At 41.8% G+C, this 24826-nt stretch overlaps 1 protein-coding gene across 1 annotated transcript in view; it reads left to right on the top strand.

Annotated features, from left to right (window-relative positions):
- The window catches only part of AFF2 (ALF transcription elongation factor 2), a gene marked incomplete at its 5' end in the record, with an annotated part of 339688 nt that overhangs the window by 298158 nt on the left and 16704 nt on the right, over nucleotides 1-24826 (top strand). The window contains 6 exons of the mRNA XM_082488379.1: nucleotides 9157-9319; nucleotides 9852-10871; nucleotides 12912-13036; nucleotides 19245-19479; nucleotides 21426-21565; nucleotides 22124-22187. Of these exons, the coding sequence (XP_082344505.1) occupies nucleotides 9157-9319; nucleotides 9852-10871; nucleotides 12912-13036; nucleotides 19245-19479; nucleotides 21426-21565; nucleotides 22124-22187 (1747 nt within the window). The remainder of the gene's footprint in view (nucleotides 1-9156; nucleotides 9320-9851; nucleotides 10872-12911; nucleotides 13037-19244; nucleotides 19480-21425; nucleotides 21566-22123; nucleotides 22188-24826) is intronic.

The following is a 24826-nucleotide window of genomic DNA, read 5'->3' as shown; positions in this document are numbered from 1 at the left end:
CTCATGTTTCCTACTGCTTGGTTGCTCAGAACAGTAAAATTAGCTTTCCTCAGATAGCAGATGAGACTGGAAATGTTGAGGATTTGGAGGTATCAGGTGGATCCATCTGCACCAGTGTTTTGGTCCCATAGGCCCCAGTTCTCTTCCCACAGGGGTTTGTAAGATGGATTCTGTTTTCAGTTAAAACTGAAGTAGAATTGGGTTCGAACAAGCAGGATAGTTCATTTACAATGTTACGTGTCCAAGTTTCTGCCATACGTGAATGAGAAAAAAGCCAACACTTTGCTTTTAGAGGTTCACTTTGGACATTTATTATCATCACCACACTTGGACTTTCTGAAGAAATAAGTTAAATCAAAGTGCAAATAAGTGACTCATTAAAAACATTTTATGTTAACTTAAAATTATAAATCAGTAGAGGGGTGAATATGTACTTCTAAACTTTCACAGAAGATTCACAAAGTGTACTGGAAGATGCAGTATTCCACATTTCCTTTGTGGAAAATAAATTACTTTCTGTGTATCAATACTCATATCTAGCTTGATTTAGTGAGGTAATATTGATACAATAAAATGGTTCCATTTACATCAAATGAGGCCCTTTGGAGTCTCACAGTAAGAGATAGTATTCTGGTTCTTCCAGATGCCAGACAAACAGTAGCACATCGGGGCATCGTACAAATAATGCTCTCTGACACTTGAATTCATTCACTAAAATATTGTACATCAAAAAGTCTACATACATTGCATTCCCTGAATAATATCACACTCACAAAATTGTTTCCAAACTCTGAGGTGAGCAGGGTGATGCACGCACAAATCACAGATACAATATTGCTTTTAATATGCAAAATCCCCTTCTCTTCCATGTCAAGAGTGCTGTGAAATTGGAAGGAGAGCGATTACCATACCAATAGTTCAGAAAGTTTTTTATATGCACCGTTAGGGATGTGCCATTAAAATGCTTGCTCTTCTGTTTGTTTTTTATAATTTCACAGACAGTTTGATATGTTACACCTGTTCTTTATCGCAGAGTCAGAACTTACTGTAGCCCAAGAATAAAGCCCCAAAAAGGATCAGAATAGGACAGTAGAAAACAGTACCATGGTTAAAGTCACATTGCAGATGTATATACACAGTTCCACCTAGGATTTGTGGCTAATGTATTTCTTTATTGGGAGGCTTTGACCTTGTTACGGATTCTTGGCAGCTTTTCCCCACTCTATTCATTACTAATGCAAGCTGTCAATCACTTTAGTTCTGCTTTGACATAGATTGTGGCTCATAGGAGTTAGCTCTGTCATTCTTTTTATTTCTTTCATCTTTACTATCCTTTTTTATGGTCTTTAAAGCTGGAAGTATAAAAGGGTTATATGTATATGAAAAAAAATCTGGTTCAGTAACTCTATCAACCTTGTTATAAACAGTCTTTGATTAAAACAGTTACTTTTGAACACAGTAAACTGAGAATGTGGCTTTTTACGTACAACATCTTGTAAATTACCCTCCCCCTCAAAACAAATCAGAACTCCTATTTGCATGACAGTGTTCAGGACCCGATACAGGCAGATCAGCTGCCACATCCTGAATAACGTATTTGAGAGGTTTTCCCTTTCCATGTGTTTTGACATGAGAGCGCCGTCATAAATGATGTCTTACTATACGTGCTAATGTTAGCTGAAGTAACAATTTCCACACCTTATTTCATTTCATTGACCTGGGTGCTGATTAATATTTCAAACGGGCTTGATACAGGTTTTCCGTTCCTGTGCCAACGCAATCTTTGAAAGTTTAGATTTGAATCCTGATGATAAATAATTTAATACTAACCAATGGAAAGGCAGGGGACAAATCATTCAGAGCAATCCTTTTCTTTAAAAAGCAATCTAATGGCACTCATATATAAGTTGGAAGATATAGATATGAACAATTCATTATAAAAGAATGGCAGCTCCCTTTCAAATTAGAAGAGAATATTACTTCCTGATAATGGTGTAAGAATAGAAGAGAAATAAAACTTCGTTATTGAACAGTTATGGTATTAAATTCTGACACTAAATATTAATCTGCTAGGTGCTGCTCTATTATTATCTGCTAGAATAATGAAGCAGCCTTTTTTTAACATTTACGCAGAATTCAGTGAGCCCACCAACTCCTACTAATGCCCCTCAGGCTCACAGTTTTTCTGTAGAAATAGACTGTGGAGGAGAGATTGGGCTGGCTTCTGAAAAGCTGAAGCTGGTTTGTTCCTCTATCTCTTCTCTCAGAATAAAGCGTAGTGAGTGGGAGAACAGCAGTGTCCTCCCAAGAGTGAGTGTTACCGTCTACGCTGGTAGGTGCTGTAGTGTGGTCGTAGTGCACAGAAGTCTTACTCAGAGCTGGGTGCCCACTTTTCAGTGCCCTGTGCAATCAGCGTCTTTGTTCTGAGGAATTTGCATTTCAAATAGATCAAGGATAGGACACGTAGTCTCTCTTTTACTCAGCAGGAACTGATGCACAGACTTATTTTCTTCTCGGACGCAAAGCAAAATTCATCCAAGTCCCAATCCAGTGCCTCAACAGGAAGATCAACCACTCTGTCAAGGCTGTACTCGCTTTTCCAGCATAGGCCTTCCCCTCTCCAAATTTCATTGGTTGAGGTTTCCCTAAAAATGGGCCTGTGCAGTAAAGTAACCTTTGTAGAGTGCTGCTTCTTGTGGAAGTACGTTGCCAGCATTGATGTACTGTTGACTCACTGGTCAGTTCCCATCTACAATTTCCCACTGCCCAGCAGTGCTCTGCTTTCTCAAAGTTTGCGTTTTAATTTCTGGGTAGAGCAATGGAACAAGTGGCCAATTCATCGCTACCCTAAAAAGGAAGGGTTGGAATGAATAAACCTATTGTTTGAGGGCACCATCTATTTGCCAAATTCTCTTCGCAGTAATTAACATGACTACATCTAATTGGTGAAAAGTTCAGGGAGATAACTAAGGACTTGTTAGGAATTTTGGTTCCTTGATGAGTTTTACTGCAGTAGTCTGAATTATATGACTTTTTTCTACATGTGTATTTACAGGGTAAAAAGTTTATTATTTTTCTCATTAGAGGCTAATGAGTTTTAGTATTTCACATTATCTTTGTTGTAACTACCAGGTTTAATCTTGAAAATCATTTATTAAAACAGTAGAGTAAATGATGTGTTGAAAATAAAGTAATAGTCTAGATGACAACAACAACACAAAAGGTGTAAGCTGCATGTTGGGCCTTCAGTTCTGTAGGCAGCAAAACAACCCAGGCATATAATAATGCCGTGTCTGCTTTAATTGGCTTTGGAAAAATAACCCATGAGTTAAAAAACAGACAAGGTGCGGGAAGACATTTAAATTTAGGCAGATCCCCCATACCAGTGAACAGCAGTGAAAGAAAGATGGTTGGTGTGTGATGAGCTTGATGCAGTTCCTCAGCAGGTGCCATCAGCCGCCACACACCTGCAAGGCTCAGCTGCTCCGTAGTTAAGCTTGAGCTCAACACGTGCTGAAAACTACTGGCAGGTACTGGTGATACTGGTGTTTGTCCCCTCCTTCAAGACATTTCTTATCTCATACTTTGTGCCCACACTGCACAACCGTGCTGGCAAGCAGCAAGGGACAGGGGAAGTGCCGTGTGCTGCAAAAGCAGAAGAAGGGAGATAGGTGAAAGTGCTGCGGAAGAGCTGCCTTCCAAATTGCTTCCAGATGTGCAGGTCTCTTCTGTCTGCTTCATTGTTTGATAGCAGGGAGGAGACCAGCTTACCCATCTGCAGGCAACTAGAGACATCATCATGATGGCCTTTGTAAAAGACGGAGGTCTGGTTTTCCTCCCCCCTACAGTATGGGTGTCACTCCAGTGTCTCTCATCTCCATGGCACAGGAGAAGCTACTCTGGAGAGGGGTAAGCAGAGGCTGATCCATCTGGCCTGCGGAATGGGGATTCGTACTGCTGCGTCACTTGTGTATTTTTCCTCCCAGAGAGCACACCCGTGGTCAGGGCTCTGGGTCAGGGCAGGGCATGTCTGACTGCCCTGCAGGATTCAGCTCGAGTGCTGAGCGTGGGGCTTGGAAGATGGGGAGAACAAAGTTAAAAGGGGGGCGAAACTGATGTTTCCATTAACCGCAGAGAGGCCTCGCGCTTCGAGAATGTGACAGGCCTGCACGGCGTCTGAGGATGATTGTAATACCTCTGATGTTTGCTTTGTGTGTTTGGATTGCGAGCTCTTTGGCCCAAAGTCTGTGTCTCATCGTGTATTTACACAGATCCCAGCACAGTGGGTCACTGGTCTCAGTAGGGGCCTCCAATCTCAAGTGATAATAATGAACTGACTTTCTTCTAAGTGTTATTTACCCAAACAATACTGTGTTCCATTGTGCAGCATTGTTTTTATTAATTTTTTTTTTCAGTTCAAACGGAATAAAAACATTGTCCACCCAAACACTGAGGAACAATATGAGTTCTCATCTCCTACTGGGAAATAAAAATTCAAGAGTTTCAAATACCAGTGCTTCCTGCCCGCTTTACCCACTTTGAGGACGTGTGTCTGATGATAAAATGCTTTAAATCCATTTCAAACCTTGTCTGGGCTGGCATTCCTTGTCTGGATCTTAGCAACACAACAAAGCTTGCTATGAAAGTCTGTTAGAGAGGCAACCCCCAGTTCATGTAGTTGATACTTATGTGAAGAAGCCCAATTTATTTGTATAACAGCTACTTGAACACACATTTGCAGAATCTATCCCAGCATCTTTTAAAACATGTGATTTAACTTTAAAGCTGAAGAAGTCTTTGGGAAGAGTGCAAACCAACCTGTTCTTTTGAACTGAAAGATACGTTTTATTTGAGGAAAAAAAAAAAACAGAAGACAACTCAGAATCTCTCCACTAAACTCATTTTATTGGAAGCAGAGATTTTGGTTTTCCATGCACTTGTATGTGAAAGGTCTGTATATTTTTTTTTCTGTTCTGCTGAACAGCATTATTAGAAGTTGATTGCGCGGGTAGCGATGTGCAAGATCGCTCTGTCTTTAGTACGGTGAGATGCTAGGAAAGGCATTTTGGGTCTTATCTGATTGTTTTGCAAAGCATACAGAGTTATTCCCAACCCAAACTACATGATGAAAAGTGAATGTTTCTACTTTAAAAATGTAGATCAGCAATGATGTCTTCAGCATGAAACCGCCCAGTGTAGCCAAGGCATAATTTTATTATCCCAGATGAAAGACAAATATGACCTCATTGTGTTTTGTATGAAAACCATTATTTTGAGTCTGTCTGGTTCCTGCAAGCTTGCTGAGCTGTGTTATTCGGTAATGTTTGGCATATGATGACTTTTTTCTGAGGCTGGTGTGCAGAAAGAAGGAAAATAAGCTGCCATCTATTTCCATGGTTTTATTCTTGCCCTTTGAGTTCTTTGTCAGACAGTTGCAGTCTGCTGCAGTACAACTCGAGTTGTTTTGTGTAAGTGCATCCCAGCTACAGTGTCAGTTCTCTTCCAGAGTGCTAAAAGACGTAGGTTGTCTTTAAAGGCTAGAAAGGTCTGGCCTTAGCTGCTGGGACACTGGCTTTTCCTTCTTTGATCTATTATAAGAGGTGATATTCTTTAAATCAGTTATCTTAATGAGAGCAAACTAGCCAGCACTGACAACACAGCGTTTTCTTAGGCAGATCTGCACAGACGTGTGAGCAGCCCCCAACACATCCCTCTGGGGGGGTTGACTGGGCATAAACCAGCCCAGGCAAGGAGCTTTGTCGCTGCAAGAGTCTGGTGCAGGTTTATACGCCTCGCTACAAAGGCGCATTAATTCCCTGGGGGAACTGGGCCGCAGGGGACATGGCTGATGCCCCACCAGCTCGGTGCAGCCATGGGCCCTGCTGGTCTCTGCAGGATGGGCATGTGCCAGGCAGCCGTGTGCCCGGCCCTGAGCTCTCGGAGGGGCTGCTAAGGATTGAACGTCTCTTCGTCTTCACAGCCAGCGCCCTGCTAGGGTTGTGGGAACTGGAGTTTTTAGCAAGGATGAAACATTAATAATGCCATGTTCACTTCCATTTTTGGGGTGAAAACAGAAAATAGAAGTGAAACAGATGAAGCCCACAGATTTAGGGGAAAAAATAATTTCTAAATTGCAACTTCATTGTTGTGATAATTCCATAAATAACATCTTTTTCAAGGGTGATGTTTACTTTTGGTGTTTTAGAATGGAATTGTCGTGTTTGCCTCCTTAGTTTGGAAATCCTTGGAGTTTTTTTCGTGTTTTTTTCTTATTCTTTCTTATTGGAAACAGTAGTAATAAAGTAGGAAAACTCTGTTTTTATCTACTTTTAGTGTTTTCCAAATAGAAAATATAAGATCAGAATTGGGGTCAATACTTGGTCCAATTTTGTTTAATATATTCATTAATGATCTGGATGAGGGGACAGAGTGTATCCTCAGCAAGTTTGCTGATGATACCAAACTGGGTGGGTGGCTGACACCCCAGAGGGCCGTGCTGCCATCCAGCGTGACCTGGACAGGCTGGAGAGCTGGGCAGAGAAGAACCTAATGAGGTTCAACAAAACCAAGTGCAAGGTCCTGCACCTGGGGAGGAAGAATGCTAGGCACCAGTATAGGTTAGGGGCGGACCTGCTGGGAAGTAGCTCGGAGGAGAAGGATCTGGGGGTTGTGGTAGACAGTAAATTACCCATGGCCCAGCAATGTGCCCATGTTGCCAAAAAGGCCAATGGAATCCTGGGCTGCATAGGGAAGAGTGTGGCCAGTAGGTCGAGGGAGGTCATTCTCCCCCTCTACTCTGCACTGGTGAGGCCACAACTGGAATACTGTGTCCAATTTTGGGCTCCCCAGTTCAAGAGGGACAGGGAACTGCTGGAGTGAGTCCAGCGAAGGGCAAGTAAGACGATTAAGGGCTTGGAGCATCTCCCTTATGAGGAAAGGCTGAGAGAGCTGGGACTCTTTAGCCTGGAGAAGAGAAGGCTGAGGGGAGACCTTATTATGGCATACAAGTATCTAAAGGGTGGGTTGAAGGAGGATGGAGCCAGGCTCTTTTCAATGGTTCCCAGTGACAGGACGAGGGGCAATGGGCACAAGTTAGAACACAGGAAGTTCCGTTCAAATACACGGAAACAGTTCTTTACGGTGAGGGTGACAGAGCACTGGCACAGGCTGCCCAGGGAGGTTGTGGAGTCCCCTTCCCTGGAGATTTTCAAGACCCGCCTGGATGCAGTCCTGAGTAATGTGCTCTGGGCACTCCTGCTTTGGCAGGGGAGTTGGACTAGATGATCTCTAGAGGTCCCTTCCAACTCTGAAAATTCTGTGATTCCGTGAATTACAAGATAGTGACTTGAAAGGCAAACTCCCCTGCAAACACATTCCCTTTTTCTTCACTGTTCTGTTTCCTTGTTTACTGTAAAAAAGAAGTGAAAAATTTCCCTACACTTTCTTGAGCTTCACTGAAAAGGAGGGATAAAGAAAGAAAAACAAGTGCACAAATGGTTTCCAAAAATAATGACATTAAATACAAAGTGTAAGATCCATTTTTAATTCATTTAATTCTTTTGGAAACGCCCATATTTTTAAAAGCATCTGTTCTTTTGATTTACCTGTTACTTCCAGTTGAAATTTTTTAAGTAGTTCTACTTGAGTCAGTTGAGTAAAGAGCCTCCAGAAGAAGCAAAAAAAAAAAAAAAAAAGTATATGCACTTAATGAGCAACAAAGTTAGTGATCTGTAGCAATTACCCAAGTGAGTAATTTTGTTTTATTAATGCACCCTAAAGCACCAAGCTGTTCTGTCAATGGGCACTGCAGGGCCATTGCAGCGCTCAGGCAGTTATGTTACCAACCATGGTGTAAGGGATAGGTTTACCAAAAAGGAGGGAGAGAGAGAGCAGCTTAGTGTAAGAAGAAAATTAAAGACCATCTATTATTGTCATGGAAGCCAATGGCAATACTTGTAAACACTCTAGCGGAGCAGGGTCACACATCAGGTTTTTCTGGCTTTTCCAACTTCCAGTTTCTTGGTGACTGTGGTGTTTTAAAGGGGCGTCTTGATGCACGTAGCATCTCAATTTGAAAGGGGAAGGAGGGCATGTAGCTGGCTTACTTGAATCCTTCTCGGAGGAAAGTAGAAAAGCAGACCGCAGAAATGAAGGCAAAGCTGCACTATAACTTTTAGGTATCTCTGGATCACTCGATATGGGGGACACACACAGCATATGATATATTAAGGTGAAGTATTGAATATCCATAAAGGAGTACTAGCAAATGGTGTCAATTTTCAAACACTTTGCTTTGTCAGCTTCACAAATTTAAAATCAATCATCAAAAAGTGTCTGTATAAATCAGCTGAAAAGATGTAAAACCTTATGGTTATCTCCCTGACAAAAAAGTTGAAAATAAAGATGAGTTTATAAAGACTCAAACTGGCAGAATTCTGCAGTGGTAAAAACCGGGGTCATCCAACCTCTCGGTTTCGAAATAAATGCTGAGGAAAAACAATGACACCCAGTGCACTGCTAATAAATACATCTTGGAGGACAGCTGAACATGCAGAAAAGTAGATTTCACAGAGAGGCTTATTTTCAGCACGAATGCCACTTTCTCACTGCATTATCATAAACATGAGAGAAAAATCAGCTATAAATAAAAAATTCTTGGGCAGTCCCTGGAGACTTGTCAAAAATATGTAGGTTTTGTATGCTGCAGTGTAAAAGTATTCATTAAAATTAATTTTTAAAATGCCCTGTCCAATATTAGTTGCCTGATGTCCTTCCTTTGATCATAAATTATAAATGAACCGGCAAAAAATGAAGAAACCATGATTCCATTAATGAATTATTTAAGTGTGATTGTTAGTTTTCGCAATCATTGGGCTAATAAGCTCAGGCTTGTGACACTGAAGTGTTTCTCATTTGAGGGCGACGGTGATGGTAATGTTATTAACACCGCTATCAGCGTGTCCCATGAAGCACAAGTTCCTTTGGGGGCTACACGGCGGCATGGCCGCTGGAGCTTTCATCGGGTCTGTGCTCGGAAGATGGAGTTGACACTGAGGAAAGGCGGTATAAACGGGGTTCGCTGGGTGGCTTCCCGCAAGGCAACGCTTTAAAAAAAGACAAGCAGCATACTGACACGAGAGGATCTTCTCCCCACAGCAGCCTGACGGTGCCGGCAGCACACACAACTGGCTTGGCCCATTCCAGCGGCGGCTCCGGGAGCTCCAGCGAGTCCGAGAGCAGCTCTGAGTCCGACTCCGACAGCGAGAGCAGCTCCAGTGACAGTGAGTGCAACGAGGAGTCGCGCAGTGCCACGCCGGAGGTAAAGCCACACTCTCAGCTCCGCACCGGTGGGGGCTCGGAGGGGGAAGCGTGGAAGGGAGTGAAACCCTGCTTTCTGTTAGGAAAATGTTGGAGTTCTGTGCTGTTTGATGCTGTCAACTTTTTTCTTCCTTTACAGTTTTACATGTATGACCCACATATTCATTCTAGCTTTTGGAAGAATCCTTCTGGCCTACATTTGAATTGCTTTAAAGAAATATTTAGATTTTTGCCAGTAGCTAGAGAAGATTTTATTGACACAGTATTCAGCTGGGACTAAGGAAAGGCAACATGACAAAACTATGTCTTCAGGGACCAGCTAAACTTTTTAGTTGTATTAAATTTCTCCAGGGCCACATTGTAAACCAGATAAGGAAGCCTAATTAACCATAAATACTCCATAAATACTCCCATAAAACTAGCAGTCACCACTAGTTGACTGAAATAAAAGGGTACGTTAAAAGCATTCTCATTTAAAGGGAAAAGCATGGCTTCTGTCTGAGATTTGTTCCTTGTCGTTCTTCAAACTGCAGCCTGAACCTCCCTCAACAAACAAATGGCAGCTGGATAAATGGCTAAATAAAGTGAACCCCCACAACAAGACCATCATCAACAATCAAAATGAGCCTCACAGCGAGACCAGCTCCCAGGCCCAGAGCAACCAGCAGGCCGAAGGGCCAAACAAAGGGAAGCTCAACAGCAGCCTGCCCCCGACCGATTCCAAAGACAGGGCGATCCTTAGTCCCATCCGAGAGAAAGCCAAACCGCGGGTTGCCCAGAAAACCCCAGAGGCAAAAAGCTCCAAGCAGAAGTCACCAGCTCATAATGAGCCAACTTCACAAAGGACTACTGGGAAAAAGCAACCCAAAAAGGTAGAAAGGACTTCCAGTGTAGAAGAGTATAACTGGCCCAAACCAAATACTACCAGCAACACTCCCAAAGAAAAAGACACACAGGAACCCCCCGAGCAGCCAAAGGTTCGAACTAAAGCAGCAGTTGGGAAGACTGCTCCAAGGAAAGAACCACGAACTAGCACAGGTCTCACTTCAGAGAAGAAAAAGTACAGAGGCCCCAGCAAAATTGTTCCTAAGTCCCGGGAATTCATTGAAACGGATTCATCTACTTCTGACTCGAATACAGACCAGGAGGAGAGCATGCAGGCAAAGGTATTGCCAGCTTGCACTGGGTCTGGCAATGGCGTCAAAGTGAAGGACTCTGGCAGTAACATCCTCAGCGTAAGTAGTTTAACTAGCAATGGCAGCAACACATCCATTGACCAGACCAGCAATGACTTGGAGGAGCAGCTCTTTTCTCCTATCCCAATCGTACAAAATGAACTTCTGTCCCCACTGAGAGAATACGAAGAACTCAAATCTCTGTGGGTGAAAATAGACCTTAGTTTACTCTCTAGGATACCTGGACAAGAGCCTTTTGAGACCACGTCTGTGAAAAGTGAATCAAGAGAGGCAAATGTGAAACACAGACGACCATCTCGAGAGTCCCCTACCCCAGCAGCTGAAAAACCATCCACGAAATCCAAAAGGAAACACAAGGTAAGTCGTTTTCATCGCTCAGAGGAAAATGCTGAATTTCTATACTGTAAGGAGGCATCATAACACTATGGCTTTATTGGTTTTACAGAGGACATACATTTACAGGTACATTACAAATTAATGTCGGAAACTAGTGAAAACCAAACTCCAGCTGACAAAATCAATGAACAATGTATTTTTTTGAGATTTGTCTTACAAGCTTTTTCACTGTATTTGCTTGCTTACCCGTTAATTTCTAGTGTTCTGTAACCTGGAGAAAGATTCCCAGTGATGAGTTCGTATTGCCACGGGTTCAGCCATACTCAGAAAATGTGGCTTCTATTTGGAGGGCAGGGTTTTATTGTCTTCAGAATTAAGGCACTTTCACCACTGGCTTAAACAGGCATAGCTTCGTTAATGTCAATGGAATGGTGCTTGCTTATGCTCCTGGTGAATTTAGTCTTTGTACTGTTTTGTTGTATAAACAAATGTGATTCATCGAAATACCGTTTGCTTAACTAGCTGCTTTCTCTACACAGCTACCTGAAAAAGCAAATATATTTTGACTTAAGGCATTATGTTTTATCATGTGTTTTATGTTATTTACGCCCAAGGGTACCCTGTCTTGTGGGATATGACAGTGCACTTCAAACTGAATGTGTTTTCAGAAAAGAAACTGAAGTTTTATATCATAAATGAATTTTTGTAGTCAGTTTTTCCAGCTGAAATGGTTGTGCTCTGGTGTGTATTTTTTTTATACCCCAAATTTTATAAATCATTGTGAATGTGACTTCAGCACTCTATTCTAACGGACTTCTTGAAATCCTGAGTTTGAGCAGTCCAGTGGTACGAGAGAGTTAATTCAAGACAAAGACAAGCAATGCCAGGCAGACACAGGGTCTGCACCCCTGCCTACATGAGTCACTGCACTGGCTCCTTCCCTGTTGAATTAAGCGGAAATAATCACATGAGTAAACTCAGCAGGTTTTTATTCAATTTATATTCTAGCTGTACACTAAAAGCAGAGATGTAAGAAGGAAGGAGAAGAGAGGAAAGGGATGTATAAATGTCAATGCTTATGTGTATGTATAAGTACACCAGCTGTATATTAATTATACAAAAAACTTTCTTGGTAGGTAACTTCAATGGAGTGTCAGTATGATGGAGAAGGTATTTGGCTAAAACATGAGTACAGTATTGGCAACTAAACTGAGGGCTCCTGGGAAAAAAAAAAAGGGTTATGTGAAAGTTGGAACCGCATAATTTCATTAGCTAGGGCTGAATCAGAAAGTAACAAAATGAGGAATCTCACTCTGGGACTGTACAAACTGAGCTACGCTCTGAAACAGCCCTTCAGTTGCTATATGATTGTTCGCTGCTACCCAAGGGGAAACAAACCAATTAGGATGACTTGAGGGTGTATCAACAGGTAAAACAGGGTAGGGAGACCCTGATTTGTGTTTCTAAATCATGCTATTAAAAGATTTATTTTAGCCATCTACTAGTGGACTTGAAGGCTGATATGAAGGTTCCGGTGACAGAGCAGTAATCAGCTTTACTGGTATCATCCTAGTTCAGGCACAAAAGTCATGCATCAGGGAATCTTTCAAAGCAAATTTTAAACGAGCTATCACTGTTAATGACTACCCCAGCTCAGGCTTGTAGTCTTTTAGTCCTGTGAGGAATACTTACTCAGGGAAGTTCTCCCATCAACTGCCATTAAGTCAATGAGTAAAAGCTATTTACTTGAGTAAAATTTGGTGCTATCAAGTCATTCCATCTGAATTATTAATTAAGTTCCAGTGCACTACAGAGGATAACCATAGCACGTGAGGCATTTTGCTTCCTAATTATCTGGCTATGTCACTTGTTATATAACTTCATGTCATGTGTTTGGAGCACGTTTAGCCCTGATTTCAGGTGACTTTCCCTTCTTTTAGACCAGTATTTTAGCTGCTGCTACTGTAAAGGAAATACGCTGAGATTCCGGAGCTCCTCTTAATGGCAAATGAAATGGTGCATAGATGCTGCATCTTTCAAGCTCTACCTTTTTTGTTAAAGCAGACAGAAAGCCTGGATACCTTTGTTGAAAGCAAGAAGCAGCGCCTGGAGGACCCTTCAGCTTCATGCCTGCTCCCGCCTTGTATCTCTCCGATACCAAATCACAGATTAACCAGCACTAAAGAGTAAGTTCGGTTTTTTGTGTGTTTTTTTTCCCCACATAACATTCATGAGGGATTTCACGGTACCGTTCTACAAATGTCTTTGCTGTAGAGCCAGATGGGCTTTACAGCCCATAAGCATAAGTGACCTGGCATTGCTATTCCCATCCATCAGGAAGAGGATCCACATGGTTTTGGATGAGATTCATTCAACCTTCGGATGGACTACAGGAATTCAGAGTGCTGCCGCAATCGTGGTGTACTCTTATACCCCCATACTGCATCCTTTCAATGTTCTTTCTTGCCCCCATCATCCTTAACCTCTGTGGCCAGAGAATCCTACTAAAAGCAGGCTTTATTTGATTGCCGGGAATTTATTTTTTAAAATCGTTTTCATAAGAGACAGTCCTCAGTTTTATGGAATGAAATAGTGACTTTGCTGTTCACTGCAGCAGCTCTTACTCTTTAATTGTGTACACAGCAATGCTGGGGTGACCATCCTAAATGTTTCAGACATACATGCTTTGTGTTTCAGCAAACATAATCAAATAGTTTGTGCCTTTCAGAGTGTCTTTGAGAGATGGCTATAATGCTTGAGCAAACAGGCGCCACGTAAATAATGATTCTGATTAGTATAATCACAAGATTAACATTCTATAAATAACCAAAGAGTCCAATTCCCTTCTGTCATCAATTCTGTGCTTTTACGATTTTGAGATGAGGCATTTCTTTCTGCTTCGCACTAGGACAAGCAAAGAATGAAACCCACAATGTGCTTCTGAAAACAATTTGATTTTAGTAGTATTGAAATTTAGATAAAGTTCAAAAATCATTTATGCAATAGCATACAAATTTTAAAATCCATAAAGAAGGTTGAGCATCATTTTATTTATAGTGGTGTAATTAGGGAGTAACTTCAGTCCTTGAACTAAACCCTCATTCAACCACTGAGAAAATCAGAGTTGGAGTCTGGAAAAGGCAGATGAGTTGGAAGTTACAATGTGATATGTAACATGTTGCACATTTGATAAACATCATGATGGGTGTTGCCTGATTGTCATTGCTAGAAATACAGTGAGCAGAGATATATAGCAGAGAGAATCAAGGATTATCCATCCCCAACACCTCCACAATCCATTAAAAAAATCTTTCTGTTCTTGTCGCCAGCAAGACCTAAGGATCCACCCCCAACCTGATGTTTCTTAATTTGAGCTTGTTTTCCAGGTCATTAATTTGATTCCTCGGAGCTTTCAAGCTCTTGGTATTCTCTGCTAAAATGTAATTGTGTCCATCAATAGTTATTTCCATATGCTAGCTTTTCCTCTGATCTGCCTCAAGTTTTGAAACTAAATTTTCAACTTCTTTTCCAAAGCAGCGATTGAGACCTGGGTCATACTGCATTTGTTATTAGTGTCTTCTGAGTTCACTTGAACCAAATGCAATAATATTGTTTGATAATTCAGGTCTGCAACTCCCAGAGATGTGCAACTGAATATAGATCAATGTATTTCCCAAAAGATTACAAAGCTGGCTGAACTGTGTGACGACAAGTTTCTGGAGAGCCCCAGATTGTTTTTAAGCAGTCAGGAATAGCTCTGTTCTCCAGAGGGTTAAGTAGAGTTTTAAGGGGAGGCAGAAGAAAGCGGAAGCTGCAAGTACACTGTTCAAGGGCATGGGGGAAAGTAACGCTTCAGTGGTAAAAGGTTGAAAGACAGGCTTTGCCAATTGCTCCCTTATTCCCAAAGGTTCTGTGGTGTGTTTTTCTCAGAACTCATAAGTGTCTACGTAAGGACTTTGAGAAAGGAGGGATTTTCAGCTACGGGTGTGATGATGATGTTCATCCATTAAGAAGGTGTTACGTCCCATGGTGGATATTCTCACTCAGGAGGAACCTTAGGTCTCTCCTGATAAAGCTTGAACCCTGTGCTAACAAGCCAAGTTCCCCAAGGCAGACTTCAGAGGCTTTCATTGGGCTTTTTCATAGATACAAGAGTGTTTTGACAGAAGGATCATGATCTCTGGGCCAAAATTCGGAGGCATTTAGGAGTCTGGAGGAATTAGTGAAAGATAGGGCACACCTGTGCTTTTGCAGCTCCCAGTGGCTGCCTATGGTTTAGGCATCTGAATACATTTCTCTCAGAATCTTTCCCTAAATATATCTGGGCTGAATAAAGCAAGCAAAAATGCACAATTAATTTTTAAAGGGTTACATGCCTAATATGGGCAATTATATGCCTAATTTCCACAAGTTTCTATGACTGCGTGTAAAATTTGAGTGTAGAAATTTCAAGTGATCAGTTATGAACTTAAAAGCCATTTGCACAACCCAAGATCCTGTTTGTATAGTGTAGTCATTGCATAAGCAAATAGTTATCTCTCCGTTTATTCCTTCCCTCGCACACTCTGGGGCTAATGCCTTTTCCTAAATCTGACGTGACACTTAAAATATAATTATTCAAACTATTGCCCCTTTTTTTCCTTATTTCTGATATTTCATAGCAAATGAAGGAATAGGCGATAATGTGTTTTGTCCAAGGAATTCATAGTAATACCTTGAAACACTGCTGTGGGTCTGGATTTTTGTCAGATCAGCTGCCCGCTTTGCAGCAGAGTATTATTTATGTATTTGCTTGCTTGCCAGAGCAATTTTAATTTAAGCATTAATTGTATGCGCTGCTGCATACTATTTATATCTGAATACCTGATTGGTAGACCCAGTCCAGACAGAGCACTATTCGCCAACGTTCGGCAGCTTGTAACAAGGCAGAGAGTTATTTGCTGATGCAAACTGTGAGTCTGAATTTCAAACTAGCCTCATCCCAGTGAAACACGCCTGCCGTCTAACAGGCGCACTAGAAGTCTGTCCGAGGCAAGCATTTCAGCCCGCTTTTCAAGATTTCCTGTTCCCTTTTCTTTGACCTTTAGTTAAAGATGCACCTGTACTCGGCAACACGTATTAGCCGATCCCGTGGGTAGTCCCAACAGCATTCATTGGGGCTGGTTCGCGGCAGAGGCAGCCTTCTGCATCTACGACAATGACTTCAGCTTCATTCGGTTGCTGCCATATGGTCCAAGCTCATGCGGGAGTGACCTTTCCCTGCTAACCCCCTGCAGAAAATCAGATACACCGTCAGTGTGCAGCATTCCGTTGTGGACAGGGAGAGTGGAGGCAAAGGAAAGCCAAGTGATTGGTATAGACAATGGCTTTGTCTCGCTAATAGGCCAGAGATACCACTGCATACCGCAAGGAGTGGATAAAGAAAGGGCAAAGAAAGGCAGCTTGAAATGTGAGAGTAGAGGGAAATTCTCTCTCTTCCACGCACTGACCTCTTGTTGCCTGCTTGCTTGCCTTCTCCCCTAAAAGAAGCCAGGCTGGAAAAAAAAGCAGATGGGGAGCCTTCTCGTGCCTTGATAATTGGCCTTTTCAGTCACAGAGATTAAACCCTGCAGCCACAAGACCATCGGTTCGGCTTGTATTTTTTCCTTGGGCTTTTATTGTGTTTCTCCCTAGATTTTAAATATAGTTTAGCTAACAATCATGTCAGCACATTAAACCATCGAGTCTCGGTACTTATTGCAATAAATTCATTCAAAATTAGCGATTACTGCAATCAAAGACCAGTTTCTTAGCCCATTAACAGCCCAAAGCAAAGAGACAATCTGGTTAACTGCTGGTAACAACCTATTTCATGGAGGTTATTGTTAACACAAATGCTTTGGCGGAAATCTGAGGGAGGTAACATTGCTAAATAAATTATCAGCTTAATTCCTGTGAAAATGCATAGGATTAAGTGGGCAGTAGGGGGAAAAAAAAAAAAAGAAAAAAAAATCCAAACAGAATTATAACCGTATTGTTGTGTGGTTTTTTTAATTTGAGTTATGTAGAAAAAAATTATCAAGTGCATTTTCCTTTGTGGTTAAGTCTTTCCACCCACAGAACTACTTGTGTGCCAGAGCTGAGTAGCTGCACCTGTATCTTGGTTTGCCCCATCTTATATTTGAGCCCAAAGATGAAGTGAACTGGTGAAGTTTTAACCATGGTACCTACAGCCACCTTAATTTTTTCATGTACTACTCTCTTCATCCCTCCACGTCTGTGTAGCAGCTGAGGAATGTTGCTTCGATTGCTTTATATGTGCCTTAAATTCCCCCATGCAGTGGGAGACGGAGCAAGTGACAGAGTCCTGCATTAGCCCCGGATGTGCTGAGGAACCTCACTGGTGATGCGGGGTCAGATTCTAAAGGGGACTTGGCCAATGGCTCACATTCAATTTTTCTTCAGGTGCTTTTGAGATAGATCTGCCAGACGTGGTTGCTCTTCCCTTTGCAAAGCTGTACCAGGGAGAAAGAAGAGCTCCACACACTTCCGTGCGCAGGGACATGGAGAACCACTTCGCTCTGTGTTCCCACCTATATATGCATGTTCGGGGTTCCCTGTGTAGGACATTCGTTTGGGAGGCAGAGGGTTTGGATTCTGCTCCTGGGTATTTCATTAACTGTGTCTGCTTTGCCTCTCTACAATCCAAGAACACACACACGCTTTCTTGGGGCAGTGCTCACCATCCTTTGGAAAACTTTCCTCTGGAAAAAGCTCGGAGTATTATTGTGCTACAGCTGTGGTAATTTGTCGGAGTTCCAAAATGCCCTTTGAGGGTAAGAAAGGGAACAGATGGGGCTTTGAGTCAGAACTTTTTGGAGGATATGTTGCAGGACCACATGTGCATAAAATCGGTCTTCTCGAAGCACTGCCAGTCTCTTCCAACCTGGTTGCTTTCCTTTGATCTTCTTCAGGCCCGTGTGTTTTCTGAGCAGGACAGCATCCATACCAGGCCTACTGTAAGGCAATATGAATTCTGCGCTCCTTTTATTTTTCAGTCTGAAGATCTTTATTATCAGAGAGTTTCAGATAAGATTATTTTGAACTCTGTTTCAGTCAAATTAAAATAGTTTTGAGTAGAAGAGCTATAAAACCTGAAACATGGGGAGTTTGGTTTCATTCCATTATGTCACAGATAGACTAAATTTTTTTTGTATCACCAAAGGTCCAAAGTAGGAGAATGACCCAAGCTGGTGCAGACATTGATATTGTTGGTGAAAATGCAACAGAGGCCAGAGTGGAATGAGAGCGAGCTCCAGAATGAGGAGTAAGGAAACTTGGGTTGCCTTCTCCTCTTTTCCTGGTTACTTTAAGGCAAAGTAGATCTATAATTCCTGACACTGACTGAGAGTGACTGGGAATGAAATATAAATTCTTGTTGACTTAATTTGTTATTGAAATTTTAGTCAATGAAAAGTAAATGATTATGTAGGGCAATATTAGATGTCTAACAAAAGATTAAAAATCAGGTTATCTTCATTGACTGAGCTGGGACAGTACCTAAAATAAAAATCCATGAGTAGATTAACATGTTAAATAGTCAGTGGGGTGTTGGGGTTTGTTTTTTCTTTTGTGATGGATTTGAGGGGAGAAAGGTCTAGCAGGATTTTTTGGTTTTACTGTGTATCACAGCTGCCATTTCTAGCCAGCTAACAATTTCTGTACATAAAACAGACAATAGATTATCATATTACGTGAGCTTTCATGTCAAAACCACATTCATTTTCTGAATCACGTTCAATTCATCAACCAATATTTGCTCAAGGGCTTTTGCCAGCTACAGTGTATCATTTTAATATAGTGTTGAACATCGGTTTTATTCTAGAGGTCAAATAATTATTATCTTGTTATTGTTATGGTTATCATTTTGTAGTTGTTATAAATTATTTTTTTGGTTCGTATGCCATGCGCGATTATGTTTTTTTGCAAAGGTTGCTTTTGTGGGCCCTAATCCACCTCTTAAAAAGATGCTTAATGTTAATCACATAAATAGTCATACTTGATGTCAAAGGAACTAGCGCTATGCATAAAACTTTCCAGCACTTTGCTGAGTCAGAACCTCTATGACCTCTCAAATGAGGACTGACTCAAATTAGCATTTAAATTGGATGCAATTTGTACTAATGCACTGGAAGTTGTCTTCCAAAGCAGGAGGTTTCTGCAGCCATTGAAAAAGCAGAGGTAGCTCTTCTGTTTTCACTGCCTGTCCCCTTCCGACTTAGCTCCTAGGACATGGGGACTGCAGGACATGTTTGAGGGTAGAGCTGGCTTCTCAGTAAATAAAATCTAGAGCTTTGTGCTAGGAAGGATTAATCAAGGTTCTCGAAATGCAGCTGGTTTTTGTCTGTGTCCCAGGAGCAGTGGTAGCTCGGTGAAGAAGGTGGCCAAGAAAAGAGAAGAGAAGCTGTTCCCTCCTCCATTATCCCCCCTCTTGGACGAGCCTGTACACCGGCGGCACAGCAGTGACAACAGCTCCTTCAGCCAAGAGACCAACATCACAAACACCTCTCAGACCAGCAGCTCTTCCTCCTCTGTTTCTAAACACAGAAAGAATGAAAATAAATCCTCTTCTAACCCCAAAGGAATCTGTGTAAGTAACCAACCTCAGTTGCTGGAAGTGAACAAGATAAAATTAACTTAGCTTTGTTCTGTTAGATTTTTTTTTTTCCCCCCAGTATCTATTTTTAAATGCCTGTGTAGCTCCACTGCAGAGCAGCAAGGAGTGGATCTTTGCAGAGCTGGGCATAAGCAACTCTTGCAAGTTCCATTTTTAGGTCAGCATGAGGCATCCACTTGCCGCTGTGTATCGCTCCCCAAAACACCCAGTCCCCAAACCTCGTAGGAGAGCCTTTGCAGCCACCAACTGGCTGCAATTAGTCCCTTAACTCTGTAGCTACAACACACACATTTTGAAAATAATACTTCTAAAATTTTAGTATCCATCATCTGAATATTTAATTACCCCAAATTCTCAGCGGGAGTTAAGCACCGTAGTTACCCTGAATATTGCGGTCTATACTAAACAGACAATAAAAATCTAACAAAAAGCTGTCTGTCTGTAGCACACTGAACATGGAGGTATCTTCTCTCAGGTTTGCAGGCCCCCAGCTCCCAGCAATAAGGTTTACTTACGCTTAATCCCCATGAATTACGTATATAAACTTTTACATACCATGTAAAGTTCCCCCCCACACCCCGAAAAACATCATTCTGTTAGGGCCATCCCCCCATCAAAGGTTTTCACACAGACAATTCTTTCTTGTTTGCTTTTCACCAGATTCAGATGGGTTTTTTACTGAAAATACATGAAAAAGAGCCAAAACTAGAAGTTGCATGGGAAATTCACTTTAAAAATAAGTAATATTGCACATCAGATTGTCATCCTCTTTTAGGTTAAACAGAGAAACTTCAGGGTTTTGGTCCATTTTAGAAAAAAAGTCCTCCCTCTAGAGTTTCAAATGTATCATTTGTTACCAAACTGCATTTTTAGTATCACTGTCAAAATTAAAAGACAAGAAGAAAGTTCTGCCACAGAAAAGGACATGCATAGTCCCGTTTTTCACAGTTCGCCGCTTTGTGAGAGGTTGTTACCCTGTACTGTAATACTAAAGCTCACAAGTTGCATTGGATCGTAGGTGACAAATCACTTCACCTTATTCATTCATCCCTGTTGCTTTCTGATATCATTGTGTCACTTCAAGCTGCGAGAGTAATACGCACGCCTTCAACTGAAATCAATGCCAAAATGAACTGTGTATGTCAGCAAATAAACAATGCAATGTAAACAGCAGGGCCACTTCCTCTCACTCCCGGCATCTCTAGTCGGATTTACCCTTGGTTTATCTATTATCCTGATACGTGAAATATTTGTCTTCTAAAATATGTTGGACTTCTTTCCCTAGTTCATTGGTTCGTCTGTAATTTAGTTTTATCTGGTTTTGGACCCAGCTTGCGAGTTGCAATTGCCTGATTTAAATGCTTCTGTTATGCTTCTGGTTTTAATCAATGCAAAGTCACAACTCCTGACTTCTGCTTTCCGTTATTCTCTCCATTCTGGGTAGCAAGGGCGAGGAAACCTTTCCTTGCTGAAATCTGGGCAGACTTTTCAGACACCTTACAGTTAGCTAATAATGTAGAAAAAAGGTTACATTCGTGTGATACACCTTGAATGAAGTTGCGTTTACATCCAGTTCTTCTGCACTAGATTTCCCCACCCTCACTTTAACCAGTGTCTCCAGTCAGTAACACTGTGGTATCCAGGCTGACTTCACCTAAGAGTGTAAGTTAATGAGCTCAGGTGAGGGGTCAGAGGTAAAGTCATATTGCCTAATTAATCTAATAGGCTTAGGTTATATAGGATGGAAGGGTGATTTGGTGAGGTAACCTGGATGTAGTTGGGTATATATGAGTGCTACTTTGTGCCTTAGCCTTTTGTTTGTTCAAGGGGTTTTTTTGCACAGGTGGATTTGAGCACTTATATTCTCGCAGGGTGTTCGTTTGAACTATGAAGAGTTAATAACAGTCCTTTTTTTCTAGGAGGAGGAATCTCACAATACACCAACAGCCAACACTCTTCTTGACACCAGCCATCTAGAAACAGACATCTGGTCTGCAATGCCAACGCTTTCCAATGGGAATTCTGAGCCCAGAAGACCCAAAATAACATTTGATGATGTGTAAGTACTATTGGATCTCTGTGCTAGCTGCATGTTATGTAGTTGGGATTTGCATGCAAGCAGAGCTCACAGTGAAGGAGAGTATCTTTGATTATAACAGTAGCGTTGGGCACCTGTGTGGATAGTGCTGCACAAAGGCACACAGTTTTAATCTTTACAAATGAACCGTTGTCACTGATTAATGAAGACTGTGTTGATAAATGTTTTCAGATCATGAATGTTGGTTCACGGTGATCCTTCTTCATTTTTTTATTTTAGCTCCTCTAATGGAAACTTCTTATACTTAATTAGTTTAAAATATTTTTCCTTTTCCTCCGTTCAGCACACATTAATGGGTCCTTTGGGTGGCCAGTTTCTACAGCCAGTTATTTTGCATTCTGGTCCCCCGTCATATCTTTGCATACAGCAGTTTCAGATTAAGATTCAGGTTAAGATTTAAAGAGATAAGTGGGTGTATATGCCAAAATTGTTCTTGGAAGCAGTCAGCAATTTTCTCAAACAATGTTTGTCCAACTGTATGAAAACAAAGACTTGTAATAATTGATTTTGTCTCTTCAGGCTTCACAATGCGGACTATTACATGCAGGAGGCTAAGAAGCTGAAGCATAAAGCAGATGCACTGGTAGGTTATCACAGGGGGGTTTTGTCTGTTTTCACTACGGAGCTGGGTGTTACAAAAATGTACATTCTGAATGTCATCTAAAGCCTCAGAAACCAAGAGGAACTCTGCTATTGACTAAAGTATGCTTCAGATTGTACTCCACAAAAACACTGTCCAGAACAAGTCAAACCCTGAGCACCATTCCTAGCCTTTAACAAATCATTCCCCAAAAAAGAGGCTCCTTACAATAGCTGGTATCGCTTCCGCAAAGGAGCAACAGTCATGCTGTTTATGAAGGACGTTTCATGAAAGATGATGTGTATTTGAAATTTGTTTTCCTATTCACTTTGAGCCTAAAAAAAAAGTGTTGAAATATTCCATAACAGAAAGTTAAGAAAGGCAAATCACCCTCCACCCCATTACCATGTGGTAGAACTTTGGTATTTCCAATCCAATTGTTTAAAATGTGCAACAATTGATTTTTAAATAGTACATTCATTTTTATTGCACGCTTTTAGGCTAGTAAATAAAGACCCAACACGCTTCTTCCCAAAAAGTCTTGGAATGAGGTAGTTCAGTGCTGGGAAAGCTTTTGTTCTCATTTTACCTCAGATGAAATTCCAGTAAGATTGACTTGATTTTGCAAAGTATTTTGATTTTGATAAAACTACTTAATCTGACAGATTATACTCTGTCATAGTTTGTTCAATCCAAGATATTGCTGGCACTGAAGTGCTCTAGTAGCTGTTTGCTTCGTAGGTAGAGACTTTGCTCCTGTACAGTACATAGAGCGCAGAACAGCAGCTCATGTAGGCAGGCTTAGTGGAACTTGACCCCTCTATTTATTTCAACTAAGGTGTGCAAAATGGAGTGTGGCCATTCACTTTGCCCCTCAAAATCACAACCGAAAAAGAACTGGATGGTTATTCACCTCTTGCTTTAATATTTGTGGGGGTTTTGCATGCATATTATATCATTCCACGTCAGAGATTTTGTGCTTGGAAATAAGTGTTTGTCCAAAAACACACCCCCAAACAATCACATGTTTTTAAACATGCTATGTTTTTAAAAAAAAAAAAAAAACAAAAGAAACAAAGGGGAAAAAGGGCTCTCCCTCTGCTGTGGGTGAGCTGAAGGAGAGCTGACGTGTCAATCTGCCTGCTTCAGCTCTCCGGGCTCCCTTTTGACTTGGGGCACGGTGTTACCAAGCGTGTTTTCTGTGGGAGGTGGGTTTGGGTTTTTGGCAGCCTGCCGTGACTGTCAGTAAGTTAGCAGTCGTCCCTCCCAACCTGCCCATCCACCCGAGGTGCACTGATTCCTGCAGCCCGACTCCGCAGAGCGTGTTCAGCCAGAGCCCTGACATCTGCAGCGGGAAAGGCTGGCAGAAGCAGACTGACACCACCTCCCACAGCTGATTGACCTTTAAAGAAAATACACATGGCTCTGGCACGGGGCTGCCTGCTCCACGCTAGCAAATATTTACAGGCTCAGGCTCCTGATGATCTCAACATGCTATGTCAATCCACTTCCCTCCACAGCCTGATTCACTCAGAAAGCGTTGACCTGTCTTCCGTCCTCTTACCTTTGACTATGCCTTGCGGAATCGGGGGTGTTTCTCAAGCGGAGCTAAGAGGAGCAGGCACAGCACATCGTGCTGCTGCCTGCAGGCAGGCCTTGCCTGTCGCATGCAGTTTGACACCCCGAGTGCTCTTACGGGAATGTGAGGCCATCCCCGATGATACAACTTGTTGTCAGACATAAATGCCCATGAACAAAGTATCTGCTTTTTCTTTCCGCTATTTAAGTCTCAACTGTTTTTTTTTTTCCCCCCCACCCAATACAGCTGCACACAAATTATCTCCGTGTAACACATTTGCTGCGCAATCCCGTAGTGTTAGTTGTCCTATGGAAACAATTGCTTCTGGTTACTCGGTGCTGACATGACAAAGCACACACAGCATTGAAAGATGTGTTGCAGCGGCTGGAAAGATAATGCATGTGACCTCAAAATGTGTCAGCAAATGTTAATGAGATTTGTGGCAAGGCTGTTCCTGAGCTTGTACGGAAGAGAGATGTCTGGTGAAGGGCAGGGCGCTTTGCATCTTATGGGAGTGACCCCATGGAAACCTCTCCTTGTCTGGGACAGCAGTAAGGAATCAACTAATTTGGGTGGGCTGCTGCAGTGGCAACTGACTGCACCATATGGAAGAGATCTTGGAGACCTCGCTGTGGGCTCGGCTGAGCTGTGATGAGCTCTACTCCACTAGAGTCAGCGTGGAGCAAAGGGCAGGATCCCATTCCTGGCTCAAACCCTGTGTCTGTACTAAACCCTCTTGCAGCCAGATTCTTTTTTTTTTTTATACCACAAAAAGTCATCTTTGGAAGACTTGAAGCAAGGAATTTGAAGAATACACTGAGAAGTGGCCCCTAGAATAGAGAGAAAACATTTAGAAATAGCTCTCCTTTTGTGATCGTTCAAGTAATACCTATCAGTTATACATAATCAATGCACAAGAGCAGAACTCAAAATTAAAGGCATGTAGAGGCAACGAATTCTAAAGATTTCTTAGAAGTAGCTGCAAAGGCAAATATACTGTTACCTTGGACCAATTCTAAATGATCTGCTTAGTATGTTGCTAGGATAGGCTTCCATTTCGTGA

This window comes from Vanellus vanellus, assembly GCF_965231255.1.
Source record: "Vanellus vanellus genome assembly, chromosome: 10".
Taxonomy (NCBI): Eukaryota; Metazoa; Chordata; class Aves; order Charadriiformes; family Charadriidae; genus Vanellus; species Vanellus vanellus.
The sequence above is the reverse complement of the archived record's forward strand: the minus strand, read 5'-3'. Positions and strand labels throughout refer to the sequence as shown.